Source organism: Convolutriloba macropyga, chromosome 5 (genome assembly GCF_964194025.1).
Source record: "Convolutriloba macropyga chromosome 5, txConMacr16.3, whole genome shotgun sequence".
NCBI lineage: Eukaryota > Metazoa > Xenacoelomorpha > Acoela > Convolutidae > Convolutriloba > Convolutriloba macropyga.
The window spans coordinates 19,437,750-19,460,541 of record NC_134472.1 but is presented as its reverse complement, the minus strand read 5'-3'; the positions used below and the strand labels follow the sequence as shown (position 1 = coordinate 19,460,541).

The 22,792-nt window shown below is 35.6% G+C and overlaps 1 protein-coding gene and 1 non-coding gene across 8 annotated transcripts in view; one reads left to right on the top strand and one right to left on the bottom strand.

Moving 5' to 3' along the window:
- LOC142339202 (transient receptor potential cation channel subfamily M member-like 2) overlaps positions 1-22,792 on the top strand; it is a 143,300-nt gene that overhangs the window by 115,260 nt on the left and 5,248 nt on the right. For all 7 annotated transcript variants that reach the window (XM_075389029.1, XM_075389026.1, XM_075389024.1 and 4 more), the window contains 8 exons: positions 868-1,064; positions 1,222-1,372; positions 6,515-6,635; positions 8,143-8,312; positions 11,677-11,813; positions 12,051-12,248; positions 15,868-15,973; positions 16,410-16,571. In XM_075389029.1, the coding sequence (XP_075245144.1) occupies positions 868-1,064; positions 1,222-1,372; positions 6,515-6,635; positions 8,143-8,312; positions 11,677-11,813; positions 12,051-12,248; positions 15,868-15,973; positions 16,410-16,571 (1,242 nt within the window). The remainder of the gene's footprint in view (positions 1-867; positions 1,065-1,221; positions 1,373-6,514; positions 6,636-8,142; positions 8,313-11,676; positions 11,814-12,050; positions 12,249-15,867; positions 15,974-16,409; positions 16,572-22,792) is intronic.
- Trnak-cuu (transfer RNA lysine (anticodon CUU)) lies at positions 16,312-16,384 on the bottom strand. Its single transcript has one exon. It is a non-coding gene; the product is annotated as a tRNA-Lys (tRNA).

Genomic DNA, 22,792 nt, shown 5'->3' with positions numbered 1-22,792 from the left:
AGTTCATTCTAGGTCTTTTTCTGTTTGAACCAAGTTTCTCTTTCTCGCCAGGCGTTGTTTTTCACTTGCGGCATTTTGACACCGATTTTCAGTTTTAAAATTGTTTATCTGATTTTTTTTGGAAATGGTTTTTTTAATTCAAATAGTCCAATAGTCAGTTCTAGGTCTGGTTTTTGTTTAGTCAATGATTTTTTTTAATTGTACGTCAGGACTTGTCCTGCTATGTTTTTTAGTTGGCTTTACCTTTTGATCTCGTTTTTGGTTTTACATAAGTCACGATTTTCACTCTTGACTTCTGACTTACTTCACTCTTTGTTTCAATTGAATGGATTTTAAATTTTTTCACGTATTGAGTAAGATAATATAGCGAATACGGTCAAAGTCAAAAGAGCAAAGTCAAAAGATCAAAAGAAACAGGATAAGCATATATACCCGGTCATTAATTCATGATTCATGGTGCATTAGTTTACCAAAGTTCACCAAAGCGTTTGCTAGCTGTTTTTAGTTTTATGCTTAATAGCGTTCAGTTTAGAAGCTGAATTAAGTGTAATTTTTGAAAATAACGGAATATGCAGAATTTGCACACCAAATAAAAAAATGACTTTTAGAAAAATTCAGCCAATTTCTATCTGTTAATTTTTTCTTTTCTGTTTCAATCCCAATGTGCAACATCTTGGCATGAATTGTTAATTGCTCTCAAACGAAGTTTCTAGCAATTATATTAGTCTTATTGATATATATTTTTGTGAAAACAAGCACCTCATTCCACCTCCTCGCCCACCTCATTCCACCCGAACCACTCTGGTTGGACCCCTCCACGCCACTACGCTCGCCCCTCCTCGCCCCTGACGTTTTTTTTCTTTTAAGGAATACTTCCAGCGTCCCGCACTGCCCCCTCCCCTAATTCTTCTGCAACATCTTTTCTTCTTCATCAAATTCATCCTCAGCAAGTGCACGGACAGAGTGAGGATGCCCAACTACAACTTCAAAATGAAGATTCAAGAATCACCCATCATACAACAGCTCATCAAGTGGGAGGACCTCAATGCTGAGGAGTACATCAGGTCAGTCTTGAGGCTCATTCATTTATAAATTGGATCCATTTTTACCGTTTTTAGACTTTTGTTGCATGTGTATGGGGGTATTTGAGAGCTCTTGTTCAGTTGTGGTAGTTGTGTTTTTCTTGTGATCGGTTCTTAATAATTGGTTTTACGTGTGTAGGGAGTTAGATCGCGGGGAAAGAGAGAAACTGGAGTACCACGTGAGGCACGCTGAAGGTAACACTGAGAGGATTCTTGCCAGTCTGGTTGACCCCATGAACGAGGATGACCCTACTAGTCTCTCAGAACGCGTTCAACAGCTCGAGTCCAAGGTTATTTTCATGACATGGTTAATAACTTTCATGGGAACTTTATACCAGCATCACATTTTTGTTTAGAAAGTTTTGGCCATGGATATCTTTTATGGAGTTTTTTTAAGTAGGCGATAAATCAAATAGACGTTAAGCTCCTTGATCCAGAATTTTTTTAAAATATTTTTTTGCTCGGAAGACACTATTTATGTTCATGCTTGCTGATGAATATTTTGTAGGTTCTGACATTGAGCAGTTTTACAATTTAAACTTTTAGCTTTAAACTTTAACTCATGTGTTTTTTAGTCGAGGAAGTTGTTTTTCTGAACTGCTTTAAGTTATTAATGCAAGTGAGGCTTTTGGAGATATTTTAAAAATCTCTGAGAAGTGAATCAGGAGCAAAAGATTGTGATTTGAGGCGAAGTTAAGATAAATCAGTATAAAAATCAAATCTTTATTCTTACTTTATTCTTTGGAACGAGTACATATTTTTAATAGCCGCAAAGTGACATTGGGGCTATTATGGCCTTGTGTTTTTTTTTTAAAAATTCAAAGATTTGAATTTGAATTGTATTGGGGGCGCTGTCTTTTTTATGAGATCTGGTACACATTTTCTTGACTTTTGAAATCAACTTGCAATGATGATTTTGGTCACGTCGAAACAGGAAGTGGAGCAAAAAGAGAGTCTTTTTGCTGCGTGATATTTTTTCACTCTTATTTTAAAGTTGATTGAGAAAAAAGTGTATGGACAAAAATTCGTTTTATCGCTGGCGTTTTTTTCACTTGAGGCGATTTGACTTCGATTTTAACTGTTTTTTTTTAATGTTTTGATTGGAATTTTTGAACGGTTTCCCCATTTTATTAATGCTCAATTCCAGGTCTAATTTTTCGTTTAGTCAATAACAATTCTTTAAATTGTAAGTCAGAACTTGTCCTGCTCGTTTCTTGATTCGTCGTCAAGATTTTTGTTCCGACGGTATGACGCCAGAATCACTTCAAATCTCCTTTTTGTTCATACATTCAATCAATTGCGACTGAATTGTGTGCTTGACGCCATTTTTTATTTTAAGTGGAGCAAAATTTTCCTCACTATCAAATTGATTTGTACTTACTTAAAAACGTTTTATAGTTTGAAAACGTTTTGATCTTTAAAAGGGTTGGCAACTGATTCAACTAAATTCTGCATCTGTTGCTATCTATATTCTATATCACGAAAGTCTGTTTTGCAACTATTGCGGCAATATTCCGGTTATGTCTTCTTAATATATATTGTGTTGGGGCGCTGTCTTTTTTCAATAGCCGTCTCAGCTTCTCAGCCGACTATTATAGCGCTCCTATTTTTTTAAACTTTGTCGTACTTGAGTTTTTTCGTCTTACCTTTGCCCACAGCTTGTTCAACATTTTGCGTGAAATCTTTTCGGCTTCTCTAGGCTAGTTTCACTCTTCTCTCATTCTGCTGAAATTGTTTCTAGACAGCAGTTGCTCAGAAAAGCAATTCAAAATGGACATGGACAGAGTCATTATCAGAAAACGAAATCAGAAATAGAAACGGGACAAACCCATAAAGTCAGATTTTTGAGGTCCGTTACTCGAACTCTGTTCTTAGTGATCATCTCTATTGCTTATTGGTAATGATACTAGCCCTGTGTGGTAATGATACTAGTTTTTAATAGCCGCACAGCGATAGCTGGGGCTATTATTGGCCTTCTCTTGGTTTTTTTTTATTTCGTCGTCATGATTTTTGTTACGACCATATGACGTCACAGCCACTTTTTGTTCATTCGTTCATGCAATTTCAACTGAATTGCATATGTGACGTCACTTTTCGCTCTTAGTGGAGCGAGTTTTTTTGTTCATGCGCGTGATTAAATGTTTGGTCACGCTTGACTTACCTCACTCTCAAAAATGACTTCCTCACTTTGAAATTGACTTTTATTTACTTTAGTTCAAAGAGATAAGGTCAAATGGGTGTGTGTCACTCTAAATGAAGGTTATTTTAGATCAGCTAATAGAGGCAGCAATAACTTATACAGATTTTTAATCAAATTATAACAGATCAGCCTTCAATTAAAAGACGAATTTTTTGGTCTGTCTTTTTTACTGTTTTTCTTAGACTGCCGATCTACGAATCTATTGCGGCTATTTTCTGGCAATCTGCCAGCTATGTTTTCTTTTCTTTCAATCCCAACCTTTCTCCCGATCTATGGGAATCAACGGCGGCTATTGCCCGGCAATCTGCCGGGTATGTTTCATTTGTCTTTTTAAAGCCCAATTTTAGATGCGTTTTTAACTTTGTTTATAGTTGCCATCTCAATCGCTTATTGGTATTGATATTAGCCCTTGTTTCGTCTCACTACGAAATAGGAGTATGTTCAGCTCTAAAATGACATCAAAATAGTTTGCACTTTCAGAATTGCTTTTGTACAAAAATCATTTTTTCATCAGTTTTCTCTCTTCTTTCAATCCCAATCTCAGTTATGGGAATCAACGGCGGCTTTTTTTCCGGCAATCTGTTGGGTATATTTGAAGATCTGTTCACACGTTTTCATTTTTTTGAAGTCAAATTGAAGTGATGAGTTTAAGTACTAATTTTTAAGCAGAGATTTTTGCTCCAGCAATTTGTGTTTGGTTTTCAGTTTTGTTTTGGATTTTGGGTACGCATTGTTTGCATTCTAATATGATTACTGGCTTCTTTTTTTGGTGAGCGTGATCCTCCACATTTCACTTTCATGCCAAAACAGGAAGTGGAGCAAAAAAGCGAGTGGTTTTGCGGCGTGATATTTTTCGCTCTAATTTTAAAGTAGAGTGAGAAAACGGTGTTTGATCTAAATTTTAATCTCTCTTGTGGCTTAAGTCCACATGCGTCATTTTGACATTGGTTTTTACTGTTTTTCGATTTTTGAAATGATTTCGTCTTTATGGTTTTTCCTAATTTATACATAGTTCATTCTAGGTCTAGTTTCTTCTTTAGTCAATGAAAATTCTTTGAATTCTGTCAGGACTTGCCCTGATGTTTTTTACAACTCAAAGAATTTGAATTGTATTTGGGCGCTGTCTTTTTTTTCAAGATTTTTCGCACATTTTCATGCTTTTTGAAGTCAAATTGGAGTAGTGATTTTGGTCACGCCGAAACAGGAAGTGGAGCAAAAAAGCGAGTGGTTTTGCGGCGTGAAATTTTTTTGCTCTAATTTTAAAGTAGAGTGAGAAAACGGTGTTTCAACAAAAATTCGGTTTCTCGCTAGTGGTTTTTTGTTTACATGCGGCAATTTCACTTTGATTTTCGCCGGTTTTTTTTCAATTTTTTGGATTGGATTTCTTCTAAACGGTTTTTTCAATCCATTAATAGTCCGTTCTAGGTCTTGTTTTTTGTTTAGTCAATTAAAATTCGTTGAATTGTACGTCAGGACTTGTCCTGCTATGTTTTTTCATTTGCTTTACCTTTTGATCACGTTTTTCGTTTTACATAAGTCATGTTTGACTTTTCACTTTCCTCACTCACTCTTTCAACTGAATAGATTTTAACTTCTTTCTTTAAATTGAATTACGCAATGTATTGAATACGGTCAAAGTCAAAAGAGCAAAATCGACAGAAACGGGATAAACCGAGAAAGCCCGGTCATTAAGTCATTGTGCATTTGCATTAGGTTATCAAAGTTCATTTGAGCGATTGCTAGCTAACTTTAGTATTGGGCTTTCAATTTTTAGTATAGCTTTCAATTTAGAAGCTGAATCTAAGTAGGGCACAGCAAATTAGAACGCTTTTTGAAACTTAGAAAATTTTTGTCAGTTTCTATCTCTTCTGTTTTCTTTTTCTGTTTCAATCCCGATGTGCGTCAAGGGGGGCTATTTTCCGGCAATCTGAGGGCTCTGTTTATAATAGCCGCGAAGCGATAGCGGCTATTATTGGGGACATCGTGGTTTTTTTTTTAATTCGTCGTCTCCATCGAGGATTCTTACGACCTGACTTCTTGGAATTGACTTCAGTGACTTCTATTGCTTTGCAGTTAAAATTTGTGTACGTGACGTTGTTTCTGCTTTTAGGTCAATTGCGTGACTTACCTCACTCAAAAAATTGACTTCTGAACTCACTTATGGAACTTTAATTTTTAATGAAGATTTAATAGTTAATAGTGTGCATCTAAGTTGTGCCAATCTTATATGACCTAATTTGTGATTATCAGTCTTGAGTTTTTGATTTCGAATATCAATTTTGAAATAGCTCTTTAAGGGCGTTTTCCTTATAGAACGTATGTGTCAAAAATTGACAGTCCGAAGCTAACCCGAAAAGTCTAGTGGTCTATTGAAGGACTGGTGGTCGATCTGTCTATCTTATTTCTTTAGGTGTTTCAATTCCTGGAAGGCCACGAGCGTCTATCGCGGCTATTTTCCGGCAATCTGCCGGCTATGTTATGTTTATAGCTCATCCGTGGAGATGCATCGAAATAAACGGATTTCTTTTTTGAATTTTTGATAATTTACTTATTAAGTAAATAACTGAGTGGAACATAATGTACGTACGCTCGTTATCGATTCACCTTGCTATCTCATCTGAAGGGTCTCACTGAAGGAGACCTTGTTGAGTCTCATCGAAAGCTGTATAACTAAATGTTTGAAACTTTTATATTATTGTTCAAACAAACAATGACGCGAAAAATATAGAGAATGCTAAGTTTTCTGGACTTAAATGTTTTAATCAACTCTTGTTGCGATAACAGCAGTTGCTTAACTTATAATGAAAATTCATGTTGGCATCCATTGAATACCTCGATCATCTGAAACTGATGAAACTCAGTTTCGATTAGACCACTGTTTCGTGCGACTGTTGCTATATGAAGAGTGGCGGAAAAGACACACTAAGCTGCAGTGTGGTGTAAGTTATGCAACTGTTGTAATAGCAACGAGAGTTGCTATTGCACATTACCACACGAATTTTATCAGTCAAAGTTATAAAAAATACTCGGCTTCGGAGTTTGATAACTGAAACGTTTGGCAATATTCAATCGTAGTGGCATTAGTAGAAGTTCTGGTATTCCACCTCTTCCGGACTCAAAGGGGGGTAATATGCATTCAGGAATGAAACGTTCCGAACTTGCTGTAACGTGTAAATGAAGCTTGTTTTCTTCTTAAGCTCAGTGAATAATGTGCTGTTATGGTTGATTACAGATGGACACAGTGGGCAAACAGCTGGACTATATGAACTCAATGATGCAATTTGTGGCTGATGCTGTGTGTAAGGGCAAAAGTAACCCTAACAGACCACTACCACCTCCTGACTTGTTTTCTGGTGAGTTATTATAATGACGAGCCTTCAAATCCTATTTTTACTTATGAGAACGAACAGCCACAATTTGAAGATTATTATGTTAATAACAATGCTGATTAATTTATTTAACATTTTAGAGCATGTAGATATCTAACCTTATATTGTGAGTAATTTACATGTTTAAAAAAATGGCCTTATCTTTGGCTTTGATTTGAAGTATTTGATTTGTATTAGGGAGCTATCCCTGTTTTCACTCTGTGTGGCGAAGCGAAAAGCGAGTGCTGTCAAGGTCTAATTCCTTTTAAAAAATAATTTTGAACTAGAGTGAAAAAATTGCTTGGAACATAATTTCAGTCTGCTAATGAGATTTTTGATATTTTCTGTTTTTATTGTATTGAAAGTTCTTACAGTAAATGCATTTTTGTTCCCCTGAATAGCCGTAAGCGATGGTCAGCCTATTGGTGTCGTCGTGGGGTTTGTGTTTCGAAGAAGAGTGCTGGTTTTGTACGGGTTTTTACTATTCGAAGAAGAGTTTGATTGGTATCCTACAGGTTTTTTTTTCCAGCTGATGTCTGTCTGCTCGACTTATTTCTTTTAGAACATTGACGTCTGTTTTAGAATACTTTAGAGTAATAAATAGGATTCTAGTGTTTAATAACCGCCGTCAGCCTCTCAAAGGCTATTATTTGGGCCCTCTGTTTTTGGATCTTTTCCTTTTATGCACCCCCAGGACGTTATGCACCCCCAGTTACGGAACAGGTGTCATTACATAGTAAATAGTTATGTAAAAATATGATACGTGTGTCTGGGGGTGCAATATGCACCCACTAAGCGGGGGGGGGGGGGGCACAAACGAAAAAGATCCCAGTTTTTATGGTTTTTACCTTTTGACCACATTCTGCAAGATCTGTTCAAACGTCAGTCAAAGCCAAATATTCCATAGGAAGAAATTTTGTCTCTTCTATTTTTGCTACAAATGATGAGACTTATGTGATCTATGGTGGAAGCAGGTCGAATTCTTCCAATTTTAATAAAAATGACCTTTTGCTTTCATAGAGCTTTGTCAGTTTAAGATTAAAATGTGTTTGTTGCTATGTGATATTCCTATCACTGGGTTTTCAAATACTTATCACGGTTGCTTCTGAAATTAACAGGCGTAATAAAAGACCCACCCAGACTTGCCACTATAATTCCCGCTACAAGATTCACGCTAAAAACACTTATGTAACATAATACTTAAATGGGAAAACGTTTTTCCCTCTATCAAAAACTAAGTTTGCCTAATCTACAATTGGAACCGTTTCCTTTTACGGTAGAATCGGTAGATTATGGTCTTTAACTAATCGAAACTTTCAAACCTTTAAAATGGCATCTACCAATTGTTGTGGCTATTCAACCCTTATCAGGGCAAAACACGCAATAGTTTGTCCACACTTTCTGACGAACTTGAAAATTGTTAACTAGAAGAAAGGAAGCAGTTAAAATAGCGAAGAGGTAGGCGGAGATTGAATGCGGGTGTTCATTTTAGATTCGCCTCTGAATGGCCAGTTGCGGCCTGACAGTGTGAAGACTGTCCAACCTGTAGCTTCGTCAGCCCCTCCGAACGACAGTAACAAACTGACAGCTGCAAATGCTCAGAATAAGCCTCCTTCTCCACCTCTCAAACACGTCAAGGCTCTTACTTTGGACTACTACGAGGTTGGTTGTTGAACATACCTTCGATGACAAAATTAAACGCACAAATTGCAATTTTTCATGGTTACCTGCCTGTTTTAGAAGCCACTTTTAGTCAACATAACTTAAGCCGGTTATAATACTTTTTCCGTAAGCAACGGAATGTGGAGTCACGTGGAATCTGTTCTACTTGCTCAAAAGTTTTTGAGCTCACAGTGAAAAATCTTGTTTAAAATTATCGAGGCATAAGCAAGATCAACAGATTTCACGTGGGACTCAAACAATGGTGATAATGGAAAATGGCCATCTTCAATCTGGATTTGCCAGTAAGCAAACTGGTTAGTTTATGCAAATGTAGATCCATTAAACTTATGCGGCGATTGATATTAAAATAAAAGAAGAAAATTATGTGAAAACGAAACGGCCAAAAAATGTTCTCAAAAACAAGCCGTTTACCATGTAAAAACAAGCCGTTTACCGCGTTATGTGTGTTTTTTGTCAACAAGTGTAAGCCTATTGCATGCGGTCTTGTGAGTTTGCATATTTAAAACATTTTGAATCCCCATTCCCATATTTTAATTTCTGAAACCATGTATGAACAAACTAATGCACCTTCTTGTGCCAGTAATTGTTTGTGTAGCCTGCTAAGAAATGAAATAGCCATTTCTGTAAATGAATACAGTCATAAAGGTGTAAACATATCAGCAGTTATAGAAGATCATTTATGATACCTTGCTGGTAGTGAATATTTCATTGTTTAATTGCTCTCGAACGAAGTTTGTAGCTATTATGTAAGTCATGCAGTCTTTTTATTACTGTGAAACTGTAAGCTGAGGTTAGCTATATTGTGGTGTTCCTGGTTTCTTACGAATCGAAGAGGAGTATGGGTTTTCTAATGACTTTTTGATTTGAAAAAAGTTTCTTTTACAGCGCGTATAGTTGTTTTTTTTCGTCCAATTGGCCCAGTTTTTTCTGCTTGTAATGTGTTTTTGTGAAGTCAATTTTTAGTCAATGCTCTTAGTTATTAGGTATCCATTTGAAATTGATATTACTGGGTTTTTGGAAGCCTAACATTGCGTTTCAAGTGCAAAATGGTCTCATATTTCTCAATTTTCGACTTTTTTCCATTAACGTCTTCATTTCTCGACCTTTTGGCGGTCGTTTTGGTTTTCAAAACACAGTGCATATGACAATTTATTTTTGATAATTCATGCATTGAATGCCTCTTTCTAACGTGAGATCTTTTTGTTTTTCAAAAAATTGTACAAATGCTAATTTGATTCTGGCGTTTTTTGTCCAATATTTCTCAGTTTTTTGTTTGTATTTTGGTTTTAGTTTCTAGAAAAAGAGTTTTTGCCCAGCTTCAGGGATTTTAATTTTGTTTCCATGATATTTGAAAGTTTTTTTGCGATAAGTCTTAGAAATTCGGCAAATAGTTATTCAGAAGTGAAATTTGAGATTTATTTTTACATTTCTTTTCGAAATATGTTAATGTTTCGAATTTGTGAACTCTTTTTAGTTTTATTATCTGTACAGGAGAATGGCTAAGTACTTTCTTTAAGTATCAAATGGTAAATGACGATAGTATTTTTTTTACTGAAATATATTTATGTTTATCTACAATGTGTCCATAATCCATATTCTTTCCAACCCAGCATGTGTTGTTCTAGATTTCTCTTATGACCTATAGTTTTATTAGCTCTGGTTTAATCAGTTGTTGAAGAAGTTCAATGTTTTTAGCCTTTTTCTTGGATAAATATTAAGGGTAAATTTAAACAAATCTAAGAAAAAGGCTAAACTCATTAACTTTTTAAGCCTTTTCTCGGATTTTTCCCCGAATTTTTTTGCAATTCATTTTATTTAATATAATGCAGCAATTAGAGTTTGCCAAAGTTTTGTTGAAAGTTTTGACTGATTATTTATTCTGCTATTATTTTAGGGCCTCGGTTTTGGTATTAAACAATTTTTTTTGCTTTGATTATCATTTTATTTCTTTTGTCTTTTCTCGTGATTAATTTAATTTTGCAATAGTTTGTACGCATTTTGTCTATAATCTCTCCGACTAGAGAGAAGTATGTTCTCGTATTCATTTCAATTGTTATGACTGAAAAACAAAAACTAGTTAGGCCTAAATATATATATTCTTTTTATTAAAAAATCAGTTTGATTGCTGAGTTCTAGTTTTGTAAAAACCAGTATAATGAGTTATTTCTCAATTTTTTACGACCTGTCAGTTTTTTGAGCCTAGTGTTTGACATTTCTAATAGTTTTAGCGGTTTATCAACGTTACCAAATATTTTTGATGATATGAAATTCAATAAATATGTGCTTTAAATGTATGGCCTTCTGCTTTAAATATGTGTGGCCTTTTTTGTTGTCTCTAAATCATTTCGTAGTTGTTTTGTTTTTTAGCTGTTTCCAATAATGTCAATGCTTAGGTCTTTCTGGTTGAGTTCGCAACTGGCACCAAATTTTTAAATCAAATCTGTTCAAGTACAGAGGTAATGTTTTGAGACAAAAGGTTTTTATTATTGTTTTATTTGTCAAGTTCCGACGCTTCAGGCTACTGGCGGAATTCTTCTAGCTATGTTTTGGGTTTTGTCGTCTGACGCTCTTTTTTGGTGTAGATTCGTTCACACGGCAAAGCTGAGAAAGTCAAATTTTCCTCTCACTAACGGCGTTTGCGCGCGTGACGTCATTTCTCACTATCTCTAACAAAGGTTTTGTTGTCATTTGCGTGATTAGATTTTGATCATACATGCTTTACGTCAGTCATAAAAATGACTTTTGCTCATTAAAACTTAAAGTTAAGGTCAAAGGAACTCAGATGTGCAATTAAGCTCTAGCGGAATGAATTTAAACAAGGCTTATTAATTTATCTCTCAATGTTTTGTACATAGATTTTTGAGCTGCGTCGATAAATTTGCAACTTATATCTGTATCTGTTTTTATCTTTTTTATGCGGCCCGCAATTCTTTTTGCAGCTAATCCGTTAATCTGCCGGCTAAATTTCATGCTATTTTTTTTACCCTTCTGACTTTCCGTCCTCGGAATCGGGATAAACAGGTAACCGGAGGGCGTTAAGTTCTTGTAGAGCGTTTCGGCTAACTAGACTCTAAATATATGATTAATTGAAACTGTTTTGGAGACAATTTCATAGTAGGAAGGGCGCTTCTTATATTTTGACCACCCTCCCCTAAATCATTCCCCCATCCACAACCCTGCACACCCGTTCCACCCTAACAAATTTTTACAAGATGATAATGATGATTTTTACAATATTGATTTGACGATATAAGATTTACATAATGTTTTCGAGTTTTATGAGAAAATTTTAAAAATTAATTGGGTCGTGCAATTGACTAAGTAGCCATGAATGTGTATACAGGTGCGCAGGATGGAGGTCCCTCGGTCGTTGATTGGATGGGACAAGGTCTGGTACGACTACGAGCCCCCCAGCTACACCCACCCCCTGGTGCTAGAAGGACCCGCGTGGGCAGACTTGGACTTCTCTAGCCCAGAATTGTTAGTACAAAAAGGTTTTTTTTCAATTGGATGTAACAAGAAAACAAAGTGCATCCCTCGTGTATTTTGTATATAAAAATGTTGGACATGTTTTGCTCGAATTGTTATAACTAAGATTAGTCGGAGTTGATGCCTTTCGGAGTTCCTGCCGGGAAGGATTTCTTAATCAGGAAATTTTCTGTCTGAATTTGTACAATTTGGAGGTTTTTAACGTTCCTTTTCTTGTTTTGTTTGCAGTGCCAGCCAGAAGAAGTTGGTGCCTTGGAACAAATTGGACACTCTGAAGAAAGTGGACAGGAGGAGCTTCATGGGCCAGTACTCTCTGGGCAAAGATGACCTCCTTCCCCGGAATCCAATCGGTCGAACAGGTCTCAAGGGCCGTGGTCTATTAGGTAGATGGGGACCGAATCATGCAGCGGATCCCATTGTTACTAGGTATAATGGATCTGTTTTCCTCCCTTGATGCATAAGATGCAAATGATATTTATTTTCAAATGTTTTAGTGGGCCGCTAATCGAAGGCGACGTTGTATTGGCGTTTTTTTTCGTCATCAGAATTCTATCCGATTTCACCCATAACTGAAATTAGGAGAGCTTAATTTTTATGGTCAAGCCATAGAGAAGTGGATGAGAAGCAAAATGTCAGTTGTAAAAGTCCTCAGCGTAAAAGTTCCAGTGCCCACTTTTTGCGCGATGAAGAGATTTTTTATCACTGAGATTTCTTTTGGAGCAATAAAAATATAAAACAGGGTGTCACCGTATTCGTGAGTAAAACTTAAGAAACGCCATTTTTCTCAGTTACCCTCCATATAGTTTAATTCTATCTTTTGTTAAGAAGGGCAGCTTAATTGCAGAGTCCGCGAAATGAAATGACCCCGCAAAAATATCTATTTAGTGTAAGCAAAAAAGCAAAATCTTTGTTTTCCAATTTCGTGCCAAATCCCTTAATGGCCATTCTTTTTCGTTAATCTCAAAACCCAGCTGTTGAGGACTAGATTTTTTTCGCTTTAAAGATATGGCAAATATGATAATTTATCGCAATCAGTCTTTTCAACTTTTTCCAACACTGTCCCACTCAACTCAAGTTTTTTTTGAAATATTGGACCAAAGGTTCGGAGCTCGCATTTTTATACAAAACGTTGTTTTTTTAAAAAAAAAAATAACCTTCTCTTTCTATAAGAATCATTTAATCTCACAACAATAAAATTAAGCGTGTTTCTGATTGTGTCTTAGTAAATATAGCTGCGAAGCTGTAAGCTGAGCGTAGCTATATTGCGGTGATCTTGGTTTTTGTTTTAAGTTTGTCGTCTGACGCTCTTTATCGTCTTACATTTTTTCACGCCGCTAGTTTCGAAAGAGCATTTTTAAATATTTCCCTGTCACTATTTCACTGTTCTTTTGCTACGCGTATGTGCATGACATTATTTCTTAAACTAATCGGCGGTGAGCATTAATCTGAACTAATCTGTGATAAATTTTCGATTCTAACTAACTTAGCTCGATCTCTAAACGACTTCTAATTTTATCATTCCAACCCCTTTTAAGGGCAATATAGGACGCCTCTATATAATGATCACTGTTAATCATAAAGCATGGCGAGCAAAATATAATAACGAATTGATTTTTTAAAAGAACTTTTTAGTTTGAAAATGTTTTGGTCTTTTAAAAGATTGACAACTGGATCAATTCATTTCTGCATAGGCTGCTGTCAATATTTAGACCACGTACGTCTGTTTCGCAGCTATATTGGCAATGTATCGGCTATGTTTGTTTAATTTTACGCTTATAGGATCTTGTGCTTTGTTGTCATGTTCATTTAGTTAAGTTAGTTTTTGGATGGCAATTTATGACTTGTCCAGCTATGTTTTTTTGATTCGATGTTATTCGTTCAAAATTCGTTTTTATCCTGCTTATATGTGTTCCAGGAACTTTCAAATCAATTTGATGTTTTTGAACACTACTTTGAGTCATTGGCTAGTCTTTCCGAGGTATTTTCTGACAATTTAAGTTTATTCGAATTAATTTGAAAAGTTAAAGATTTTGATCCAGTTTTGGGACCAGTTGCGTTATATTTTTCTTTAAAATTGAAATTTTGTCGTTTCGTTTGGTGTTGTTTTCTTTCAAGGTGTTATCATTTTTCTGTCTTGTGAGCGAATAAGCAGAAACTCTACAGAATAGCAGTACAACACGCTCTACTGATTGATAGTCATGATCTTTTGGAGCGACTACCCATAATGAACGTCGAAGTAAAACAGATGATTAGAGCTTATTCTTTTGTTTCGTGGTTTTCTTCTTAATCAGTTTCGTTTCAAGTTCAAGGTGTTGCATTCATATCGCTGTTAGTTTCTTCTCGTAGGTTGTTTTTTATATGTTATTTTTATGCTAGGATAAAAGTCTATTTGGTGTGTCGTTAAATGATTTATACTAAGTCGTTTTTACTGTTCAAAACTATTTTTCACCGGTTCTGGAATTTAATTCGAAGACATTTTTCCTCATCAACTTATATCCAGCCTATTAGGAATATTTGTTACTGTGTCTATATAACTATGTAAATCACCATTGATCGTGTAAAAGTGGAAACCCCTATTTTTTCAACCTGTGAGGAAATTATTGATTTTCTTTTCAACTGTTTAATAGCTGCCTCAGCTTCCCATCCGGCTATCATAGCGCTCCTAAATTGGAGTAGTGATTTTGGTAACACCGAAACAGGAAGTTGAGCGAAAAAGCGAGTTGTGAAAAAGTGAGTGAGAAAACAGTGTTTGAACAAAAATTAGTTTTCTCGCTAGTGGTTTTTCGTTCACATGTGACAATTTCACATGCGGCATTTTAACATTGATTTTCTGTTTTTTATTTGTTGATATATTTTTTTAAAATGGATTTCCCCAATTCACTCATAGTTTGTTCTAGGTCTAGTTTTTTGTTTTGTCAATGAAATTTCTATTAATTGCACGTCAGGACTTGTCCTGCTATGTTTTTTTTACAATTCAAAGAATTTGAATTGTATTGGGGTGCTGTCTTTTTTTTAAAGATCTTTTCACACATTTTCATGATTTTTGAAGTCAAATTGGAGTGGCGATTTTGGTCACGCCGAAACAGGAAGTGGAGCGAAAAAGCGAGTGGTTTTGCGGCGTGACTTTTTTTCGCTCTAATTTTAAAGTAGATTGAGGAAACGGCTTTTGAACAAAAATTCGTATTCTCGCTAGTGGTTTTTTGGTTTTCACTTTGGTTTTTACTAATTTTTTTCGATTTTTTGTATCGCATTTTTTTCTAAATTCCCAATCCATTCATAGTTCATTCCAGGTCTAGTTTTTTGTTTAGTCAATGAAAATTCTTTGAATTGTACGTCAGGACTTGTCCTGCTATGTTTTTTACTTCGTCGAACTAAAATATTTTGCTTTACCTTAGCTCGCAGCTTGTTCAACATTTTGCGTGAAATCTTTTTGTCTTCTCTAAGCTAGTTTCATTTTAGCTCATTCTGCTCAAAGTGCTTCTAGACAGCAGTTGCGCAGCAAAGCAATTCGAAATGAACAGAGTCAGTATCAAAAAAGGAAATCAGAAATAGAAATGTGATAAACTCATAAAGCCCATTTTTAGATGCCTGTTACGCGAACTTTGTTCTTAGTTACCATCTCTAATGCTTATTGTTATTGATGCTAGCCGCTCTGTCGTCTCACTACGAAACAGGAGTATGTTCACCTCCAAAGTGACATCAAAATAGTTTACAGTTTAAAATTAATTGTGTACAAAAATCATTTTTTTATTAGTTTTTTCTCTTCTTTCAATCACAATTTTGGATATGGGAATCAACAGTGGCTATTTTCCGGCAATCTGCCGGGTATGTTTTAGAATTGAATCTCTTTTGTGTGTGATTTGACTTTTTGCAATCAGAAGCGGGATGATAAATCGATCTAACACCAGGCTTTTAAAGGAAATAAGTCACGATGAATTTGTCATAGGTCCTTACTAGTCGCCCCCCCCCGTCGTTAGTCAAGGTTATTGCTACGGTATTTCGCTCTGACCGTGACATGATGATGAAAAGACAATGATTGATTTAGATGGAAGCTGGATACGAAAGGGGAGAGAGTGGTGAAGAAAGGAAAGCCAGTTTTGGAATTTGTAGCCATTACTCGCAAGGATACGGGAGATACTGCTATTCCAGGGGTATGCTATCACGGTGTCTAGATAATACCCAATGTGCCCAATTAATCATTATTTTACCCAATAGTTTAAATTATTAGATAGACTTAGCCTAATGATACATGAGCGAGATAAGTTCAGATGTAACTGTCACGACCATGAATCCGTGGGACTTGATATGAAACTATTCTTACCGAACTTGAGCTGAAATTACCCAGGTTAGGATGGTAGAATATGCTTAAAATGAGAACCAATGAGAACCGCATATTTGCAATCCACGGAATTTAAAGAAAAGCAGTATATTATAATAATATACGCTCTCGCTATTTATGTCTACTGCAGAAGTGGCAATTTAAAAGTTACGCCCAACGTGGGGCTCGAACCCACGACCCTGGGATTAAGAGTCCCATGCTCTACCGACTGAGCTAGCCGGGCTTGCTAAGGTTAACGTGTTCCTTAGGGTATGGTGGACCCTGGGGAGGAAGTGTCGGCCACTCTGTTGCGTGAGTTCATGGAGGAGGCAGTGAACTACAAGATAGAACAGGCCACCTCTCTCGCCCACCTGAACAGAGAACAGAAACTGCACAAAGTCAAAGAGTTGTTCTTCAAAGAAGGCAGAGAGGTGAGTCCTACAAATCGAATTTTGAAGCCATGCTCGATAATGTTGAACGATGCTACTAAATGTTGCGCTAGTTGAACTATGCAACCAAATGCTGCACTAGTTGAAAAATGTTGCACTAATTTCAGAACGATCTGATTGGATAAAAGTTTGCGATTAGAAATGTGTATGTTTTTGGCACTACTAATCGCCGTTGTGTTATGTCGATATAAGTTGAGTTGTTTAATGCCAAGGCAATATTAGGAAATAGTTTATTTGCTCTGAAGTGAAGTTTTTCGCTATTAAGTTAGCGAGAACTCTTCACCTCAGGAATAATGACTAACTCTCAAACAGGTCTTAGCTTTCATTGGAGTCCTTTGGTCTGTTCTATGGGATTTTAAACTTGACTCTGACTTTTTTCGTCTAACTTTTTGTTCTCAGACACGGGAAACCCTAGTCTATAATTTGTCAAAATCCGAGACTATTAAGTCTTTGTTCAGCTCGTAGAGCTTTAGAAGGTTCTGAGTGTAGGGCTCACCGAAGCTGCTAAGGAAGCCAAAATTTATAATAATAAGGACAATTTTGGTAGGTTTGAACCCACAACTCCGCGGGACACTTCAGAGCGGTTTCGACGCCACCCCAGCATGACAAACGCTCGTTTTTGCTCTGTTTTTTTTTCGTTTAAAATCTCCACGCATTTTTATGTGCGCGACTTCATGACTTTTACCGCTGAAATTAAAGCTATTAAAGGCTACTCTTAACAATTTTAAGGTTAATAAAGGAGTCTTATATAATGAAGATTGTTATGTTAGCAATAAGACAGCGCAGTTGAAGTATTTAACTCTTATTATAGCTGTAAGCTGAGCGGAGCTATATTGCGATGCTCTTGGTTTTACTTCTCGAAGAGGAGTATTGGTTTTCTTAAGGTTTTTTTAACCGGAAGTACTATTCGTTCTGACGGCGTTTTGACCTAAAAGCGAAAGTGATTAAAATTGCCATGTGAACTACTATTCTCTGAGCGAGAGAAATTTTTTGATAGTGTTTTTCATAGAATTGCATATGTAGATAACGGTTTTTAGCCATTTTTTCGTCTATTTGGCCCAGTTTTTATTTGCTCTCAAACAAAGTCCAAACTCAATGGACTTTTCGTCCTCAAAAACGGGATAAACAGGTAACGCCCAGCGGGCATGAAGTCTGATTAGAGGTCCTTAGCCGCGTATAGTTGTCCTTCAATTGCATAGTGTGTTGAAGCTACTGGGAAGGCCGTAGTTTAAGGATAAAAGGTCATTTTTAGGATCTTTTGAGCCAAAATTGTTGCATTTTTTCGTTTTTTTGTCATTTATCGAAATTTTTTGTTAGACCATTCTGAAATTGAGGCTGGATTAATTTGATTAAGATATTTTGCAAGATATAAGTACTTTTTATGACCATATTAAGAGCTATATGCTTTGGTACTCCAAACAAAAACACGCAAATTTGAACTAATTTTAACAATTTGCAAGTTTTTTGAATATTTTTTCATTTTCTGAGTTTTTTCAGCCCTAGGTTTTGAGGAATCTCCTCTAGGATTTGCTGAACAGTTACTTCATTGAGGTGATAATGGAATGGTTTTCTGTTTTTAAACACCACGAATTTTAGCTTTTTTTTTTACAGAACTTGCTATTTTCAATTTTTCTGACATTGTGATTATTCAGGTTTTTCCGACCGGAGGCCAAAAAACCTCCTTTAGGGCTTCAGAAAAAAATACTGGAAAATTTTTGGCCATGGAAAAGTTTTCCACTATTTAATATCACAAAGTTTAGCATTTTTTTATATAGCTTGCAGTTTTCTTTCAAATTTTTTGATTTTTGTCAGTTTTTTTCAGGTTTCTCAAGAGCCAAGGAACCTCCTCAAGAGTTTGACAATAGGTTACTGCATAATTTTTTGATGAAATGGAATGTTTTTTGATATTTGGTTATCACGAATTTAAGCAAATTTTTTTAAAAAAAGATTTACTATTTTTTCAAGTTTTTCGAATGTTTTTGAATTTTTTAGAACCGAGGTGTGATAATAAGCTGTTGTATAGTTTCTCGAGTTAATTGAATGGTTATCAAAATTTTAATAGCTTTCGTTTTAGCAATTTTTTTTGATGAAGTTTAAAATTTTCACATTTTCTTTAAAAATTTTCATGATATTCGAAGTTTTTCGATCTTTGAGCCAGCAAAACTTTTGAAGTCTTAAAATAGAGATATTGAGCGGTCTTTGAAGACAATGAATTGGTTCTCTAGACATGAATATCATGAATTTTAGCAAGATTTTGTTAAAAATTGCAATTGTTTTCAATTTTTTTTGTAAATCTTTTGTCCTTTTAGGAGTTTAACGATCTTTACTTGCCAACGAAAATTTTAAGTCTTGCAGATGGGTTACATCACAGAACTCGAGAGACAAAAAATGTGTTTGAGCATTCTTTTTCACTACGGAATCGTATTTTTTTGCCAAATTTTGCACTTTCCATTTTTTTTCTAGATGATTTAATTACTAACAAGGATAGAAAACTAGAAGTTGAGGAGTCGAATCTCATGGAAAATGTTCTTAGCTCTCTCTCTCTCTCTCTGTGTCGGTTGGGATTTCTTTCCTTCTCTTTCCCGTTTATGTTTTCTGTCACACTATCTCTCTTTTCTTAACCCTTTTGTTGATGCCGCACTTCGGTTGCTATTATGTGGCGTGGTGTCATCATCTATTACCCTCATTAACGCGGAATTATAACAAAAAATGTCCGAGCAATCTTAATTGACTTAATTAGCACTTTTTAGGAAATCAATGATAAATTCTCTGAAAGAAAGTTTGTAGCAATTATTTTAGTCTTGTTGATCTTTTTATACAATTTTTCGCTTGACCGATTTTTCATCTGATCAATTGACTTTTCGTCCTCAGAAATGGGATAGAGGTAGCGTCCAGTGCGCAATAAGTTCTCTTAGAGCCTTTCAGCTCACTAGTCTCCAAAAACGCGATCAACAGAAACTGTTTCAGAAACTGTTTGGTGTGAAGGGCGGTTATTAGAAAGTGATCCCGCACGCCTCCCACGTCAGCCCCACAATCCGCTTCCCTGCACATCGTTAAGGCCGTAAGGGCCCCGTGCAGCCGAAGATCTGCCTCCTACCGTTCCTCCCACTGTTTCCACCCCCCCCCCCCCCCCGGTGACTCGTCCTGCGCTCACCTCACGACCCTTCCATTAAGCTAAAGCTAGTCTCACTAAACCGTGGCTAGCTACTGACGAAGCCACCCACTCGCCGATTGTTTGAGAGCAATTCGTCTGACATTAGTTGGTTTTGTCTTGGCTTCAAATTATGTTTTTTGTGGAAATAATTTTTATTCGACGTCATATTGAAATGTAGCCCTCGTAAATTGATACCACAGTGTTTTGCAAAAGCGTTTTGCATAGCGTTCATCTGATAATGCATTTCAAGTTGAAAATGAGCACATATTGCTTGAGTTTTGCGTAATTATTGGCTTTTTTTATTCATGTCTTCTTTTCAGATCTTTTAGCCGTCTTTTTTTCTTTAATTGGTTCGTATGGCAACTTCCCATTGATAATTCAGGTACAGAATGCCTCTTTCTGCCGCTGTTTTTTTTTCAAATTGTGCACAAGCTAATCCGAGTTTGCTAGTTTTTTTTCAGTTTTTCTGTTTTTTTTTGTATTTCGGTTTAATTTACTAAAAAAAGTCTTTTTCACAACACTACGAAACGGATTTTGTTCTCGTTTCGTTAATAATTGACGTTATGTTTTTGAAATAGAGTAAAAATTTCTTCTTAAATGCACTTTTAAAAATGTTTTGACCTTTTTTTCAAAACATTTCAACGTTTCTGATCTTTAAATTCTGTTTCTGCGTCTCTAAGTTTTTTCTGAGAATTTATTTCTTTGGTTTGCAATTCTTTTCATTTAACATGATGCTGCTCTGAGAATTTGCTGGAAATCTGCAAAATGTTGACTGATTACTACTTTCTACAATTTTGCTTTTAATATTTTTCTTTTGCTTTTGTTTTTTCTGTGATTTTTTGAAATAGACTGAATACATTTTGTCTATCATATCTCTAACAGGGAAGAAGTATATCTTATCTTTGTTTTCATTGAAGTGATTTCATAACTAAATGTAGTGGTTTTTTGAGTCTTCACTTTATTCTTTTTCTTTTAGTTTAGTTTCTACAATTTCTATCTGCCTTTTATTTTCTCTGTTTTTTAGATCGCTCATTTGATTGCGGAGTTCAATCTTTTCAAGACCAGCATCATGAGTTATTTCATGCCCATTTTGTAGCTCTGCCAGTTTTTCAAGAACATTGGACATTTTTTAACGTTACCAAATGTTTTAATATAATGAGATTTTGCTGCAATTTTCTCGTGGTGACTGCGGTATACATTTTGGAAGTTTTTCAGAATCAAAGGTGAGGCAGAGAGTTGGTGGTTATATACAAAAGATTATAGTATCATCTGCAATTACCGTTTTTTGTGGAGCTTTAATGGGTCGAATCGCTTCCGGAGTTTTTTTTCGTTTCGTCATATGACGCTGTGTTTCGTTTTAAAAATGTTCACACAGCAAAACTGAAAAAGACTTTTGCGCTCATGACGTCATTTCTCACTCTCTTTAGTCAACCTTTTCAGCTCATTTGCGTGATTAGATTTTGATCATATGTGACTTACCTCACTCATTAAAAATGACTTTTGCACTTCAAAAATTAAGTCTATTTTGAATCAATTGAAGGTCAAAGAAGCTCATATGCGTAATAAAGGTCCCTAATGAAAAGGTTTCTAAGCAACAAATTTTGTCAAGCTTTATTGATTTATCACTGAATGGTTTTCACATAGTTTTTAGAGCGGCGTCGATATCTTCTTCAACTTTTATCTCTGTGTTTCTATCTGTATCATACGGCACGCAAGTCTATTCTTTTGCAGCGAATCCCAAAATCTGCCGGTTTTGTTTTTTTTTATGAATAGATTTGTGAAGAGTTGTGTGTTTTCGTAATAGGTTTTTGGATTGAATTGTCTTTTTGTTCATATCTGTTTTCTATAGTGCCTATTGGGCAGATATATTCGGTAGTCGGATGGATTTGATGTTCATTACCATGTATGTAAAAACCACGCGTATTTTTGTGTTGATAATTTGGTTGTATGATCGGATAAGGGGTGAGACTTATATACGGTGACGCCATTTTAATTAATACGTGCGATTCTAAATGGGTTGAAATATCACTTACAGAGGTCCCCGTTGCTGCCCTTTGTTAATACTAAAAGTTGAATAGGTCTGACAAATTAATTTTCATTTTTAGTAGCCGCGTCAGCAATTCCAGGCGGCTATTATTGCGCTCCTAAATTTTTTTTTATCGTCTAACTGATTTTTGTTTTGTCTTACCCTGAATTCTTGGAATGGACTTTTTCAATGACTTCTACTGCTTTGCAGTTAACATTTGTGTTCGTGACGTCATTTCTGCTTTTAGGTCAATTGTGTGACTTACGTCACTCAAAAAAAAACTTCTGAACTCACTTATAGAACTTTTAATTTTATGAACATTTACTAATTAAAAGTCATAGCGTGCATCTAAGTAGTGCCAAACTTATATGCCCTATTTCCTGAGTATGGGAGTTGTGAGTTTAATATCGATTATTAATTTTGAAAAAGCTTTATTAGAGCTTTTTTCTTGTAGATCAAATGTGTCATAAAAATGACAGTCCGAATCTAACTCAAAAAGTCAATCTGTCAATCTTATTTCTTTAGTTGTTTCAATTCATGGTAGACCACAACTGTCTATCGCGTCTTTTCCGGTAATCTGCCGGCTCTATTTTTAATTTAATTCCTTGTAGTGGTCTTTAGCGAGCTCTGTTGACATCATTTGATCCGTTGAAGCTTCTCAGTGAAATTGACTAGCATTAGTAATCTTTTTCAGTATTATCACTGCAAAAAATTAGTAGGAAATATTTTCTCAAAACAGCTTGATCCGTTTGAGAGCTATTTAATTGCTCTCGAACGAAGTTTGAAGCAATCATTGTAAACGTGTGCCTTTTCGTGCAAAATTGTCGCTTGAGTGATCTGACTTTTTGAATTACTTTTACTACGCCTTTGACTTTTTGCGTTTTGCGTGATCTTAATTTCTCTTATTCACAGTTTAAAGCCGCTGAATTCAATTGGCAGCAATTTAATACAATGTCAAATGAAAAGTGCACCAAAATTGGTGTCAAATTTTTACTTTAAATCTTGAGAGTGGTGTATAGTAAC